This window comes from Entelurus aequoreus, linkage group LG16 (assembly GCF_033978785.1).
Source record: "Entelurus aequoreus isolate RoL-2023_Sb linkage group LG16, RoL_Eaeq_v1.1, whole genome shotgun sequence".
Lineage (NCBI taxonomy): Eukaryota > Metazoa > Chordata > Actinopteri > Syngnathiformes > Syngnathidae > Entelurus > Entelurus aequoreus.
In genome coordinates, this window is record NC_084746.1 from 38,400,284 (window position 1) to 38,404,287 (window position 4,004).

General features: G+C 38.6%; 1 protein-coding gene across 1 annotated transcript in view; it reads left to right on the forward strand.

Moving 5' to 3' along the window:
- LOC133631361 (multidrug resistance-associated protein 1-like) overlaps positions 1–3,791 on the forward strand; it is a 124,838-nt gene extending 121,047 nt beyond the window's left edge. The window contains exon 3 of the mRNA XM_062023557.1: positions 3,679–3,791. Coding sequence (XP_061879541.1) covers positions 3,679–3,720 — 42 coding nt within the window. The 3' untranslated portion in view covers positions 3,721–3,791. The remainder of the gene's footprint in view (positions 1–3,678) is intronic.
- Positions 3,792–4,004: the final 213 nt, after the last annotated feature.

Below are 4,004 nucleotides of genomic sequence, written 5' to 3' on the forward strand. Positions count from 1 at the left end.
TATACATATATATATATAATAATCAAACAATAATATAGCTAAACTAGAGAATGAAGTGTGACAAAAATCCAAACGTGTGTGTGTGTGTGTGTGTGTGTGTGTGTGTGGGTGTGTGTGTGTGTGTGTGTGTGTGTGTGTGTGTGTGTGTGTGTGTGTGTGTGTGTGAGACTTAAGTGTGGAATTAACTGTTGTGTGTTACCGTGAGTGTTGAGCGAATCTTTCGTCAAACCAAAGGGGGCAAGGCAAGAAGGCAGTCCGTGGGCAAGCAAGCGGTCGGGGGCTGGAGAGAATCAACGAGATCCGTGTCCAAGCAGGGGTCGAGGATCGAGGGAGGCAGTCCGGAATCCAACAGGAAAGTCGAGGCACACAGCTCGATCACGGGAGACAGTGGAAGTACTGCGGGAAACACAAGGGACATTGATTGATTGATTGATTGAGACTTTTATTAGTAGATTGCACAGTACAGTACATATTCCGTACAAATGACCACTAAATGGTAATATCCGAATAAGTTTTTCAACTTGTTTAAGTCGGGGTCCACGTTAATCAATTCATGGTAAGACACGGGAACTGGGAAGACACAGAGAGAGAGCAAGTACGCGGGAGGGAAGCCAGAGACGCGATAGCTTACTGAACACAGAGAACTACGTTCCGGCACAGGATCTTCGGGTCCGCTGGTCTTTATACTGCTCGCCTTCATCAGTCCCAGGTGCGCTGATTACAGATCGCTTGCAGCCGAGCAAGGACGTGGCCGTGATGCGGGCAGAGCGAGCAGAGGCGTGTCCCGGCGCGCCTCCAGGGGAGGTGCCGACCGTGCTCGCAGCAAAAGGCATGCGGGAATGCGCAAGCGTTGTGACGCTTTACCTATAATTTCTGAAATGTTCATATATTTAGTGTCCAGTTTGCTGAACAAATGAAAATGTATGTTCATGGATGTAATAATTATTAGAACATTTTAACTTGTTCTCATTACATACCAATTTTTTAGCTCTTTCTTGCTTACATTTTTATTGTTTTATTCCCATATAAGAATAGAATATTATTATTAATAATAATATGACTGTGTGTTTTTGCCTGTAAAAAAATATTAAGGTTCAGTTACATATTCAATATACTATTATATTCAACATTGTTTGTTATTGTTAATGTAATTTTTCAAATTAATTCATTCATATGTTAGTATTATTTCATTTTTAAATCAACTAACTAAACTTGTTTGTATTGTAAGTATACTTTATTTTTATTTTAGGAGCGTCTACTATTATAGATAAGGGGTGTCTAAACTTTTTCCACCAAGGGCCAATTATTGAAAATGAAAAGTAAAGTATGGGGGGACATTTTTGATTTTTTTTTTACATTTAAAAACAATTTTAAAAAGACAAAACATTGTTTTATAGGTGGCTGAGTATATTATTTTTATTATTTAAAAAATTCTGCTTTTTCTCATTACATTCCAATATTATGCTCTTTTTTTCTTACATTTTTACTGATGTTTTTTTTCTTTTTCAGATAGATGTTATTTGAAAACACACAACTTTTAAAATTTTAGCAGACACATTAGGTATATTTGCACAAAGTATTGGATGGGTATCGACAATAGGAGCCTGAATTTTACTCGATATCGGTTCGGAAAGAAAATCAGTTGTATCGCACTTCACTAGTTTATGGACCAATCAATGACTTTAACAGTTGTAAAGTTTGGTATATGAAAATTACAATTTAAAATAAACCTGAGTCCACCTAATAATCATATTGGGAATGCAACACCATAAATGATCTTCGTTTAAAAAGCTATTTAGCTAATACATACATGTGCCTTACGATAGAGAATTAGTTCCGAAGTGTGTTGCTCTTTTAACTGAGTGATTGGAGAGTGAATAGTTATTAAATCAAGATGAATGAGACCAAATAAAGGATCAAAGTCCTCAAAAATCCAGCAGGTTCCTGTGTCAGCTTTCTACCTGCACCTCAGAGGAACGAAAGAAGCTCAGAAGTTACAGACAATTAACTTTGGCCCTTGAGCACTAAACTTGCACCTCCCAAGTGCCTCCTGACCATGGTCTGGAGGTTGACAGGCGGCAAGAACAAACACTTTTTTTTTGCTCCTCGCTGTCTGCACACACAAGGGTCATATTGTGCCGTTTATCACTGCACCGTCTGTTTTTACAGCTGGCACTTTTCTATTGCTAAAACAGTCTTAAATGGTGTTACTATGTACTAAACTATTAGTAGTACCCATTCCACTGTGGCGGGCCAGTACAGATACGTGGCGTGAACCACTCACTGTAACATACACTGAGAGAAATGACAACAATAACCAAATATGCTAAAGTGGGGTACATACAGGGTTGTCTCCATGCCAATATTTTGGTATACTTTTCGATACTTTTCTAAATAAAGGGACCACAAAAATTGTCATTATTGGCTTTATTTGAACAAAAAAATTTTACGGTACATTAAACATGTTTCTAATTGCAATTTAGTCCTTAAATAAAATAGTGAACATACTAGACAACTTGTCTTTTAGTAGTAAGTAAACAAACAAAGGCTCCTAATTAGTCTGCTGACGTATGCAGTAACATATGGAGTCATTTATCTTTCTATTATTTTGTCAACATTATAAAGGACAGACTGTAAAAATGGATTATTAATCGACTTGTTCATTTACTGTTAATATCTGCTGTTTTAACATGTTCTATCTACACTTCTGTTAAAATGTAATAGTCACTTATTCTTCTGTTGTTTGATACTTTACACTAGTTTTGGGTGATACCACAAATTTAGGTATCGATCCGATACCAAGTAGTTACAGGATCATACAAAGGTCATAATTTAAGTTCTCATGTCCAAGGATGTATTGCCTGAGTTTATGAATATAATACGAATTAAAAAAAAAAAAAAGAAACAATAAAAAATATCGATGTAATCATAGTAGTATCGACTAGATACACTTTTGTACTTGGTATCATTACAGTGGATGTCATGTGTAGATCCACCCATGGCATTTGTTTACAGTCAGGAGCGCTAGCTTTTGTTAGCGGTGACGCCGGTGAGCTATTGTATCCTCCTACGGTGTGTAGTGAAGCATGTTTAGCTACTCCTTGTCCTCCAGTGATAATAGTACATGAAACTCACTTTATTTGTCGCCATGGAGGCCAGGATTAGTGATTTAGAAGTAGCTAAAACACTGCAGACTGTGGATGGACGTTAGCCGCTAGCTAGCTAGCCATGACTTAAAGCACCTCTTCCTGAGGGCGTTTCAGTGTTATAACTTCACCTTTATCTTTAGTTTTTACACCAAAATGCGTCCATTCCCCCTTTTCTGTCTACACACTGTGTCTGCTTGTAAGCACTCCATGTGCGCGCGCTGCCAACATGCTCCTCTGCTTGTAAAACCAGCAATGTCACGACATGACGTCATGCCCGGGAACCGGTACTTTTCAAACAGAGTATAGTACCGTTTTTGATTCATTAGTACCCGCGATACTATACTAGTACCAGTATACCGTACAACCCTAGACTACTCTTTGATAAACATCTTTTTTCAGGTCATTTATCAGTGAGATCATTTATATCTCATTGGAACAGGCAGTATGTATTTAATAGATGCTCTTGTTACAAACCCAATACCAGTCAGAATACAGTTAACCTCACAAGTTCCATCCTACTTTTTTTCAGTCTTCGCACCCGAGAGGCCCGAGCTCCCGGGAGGAGGACTGAACTCAACTTGAGCAGAGAAAACTTGTCTTGGTGTGGCCCCGGCTACAGAGCGTCGTCGGCCTCATCTCTCCAAGGTACAACAAAGATATGTTTTTCCTAGCTGCAGTTCATATAGATTGTGCCCTCGCTGCCTTTGTGAGAGCCAAAGCAGGAAGTTCTATGTGTGTTCGCTTAATAATCCACCATGTCCTGCTCTCAGAAATCTCTGCAGTTTTCTATAAATATTGTGTTGTTTGCCCTCTGGATGTTTTCCACAACATTCTTTTTTCCCCCACACACAAAAC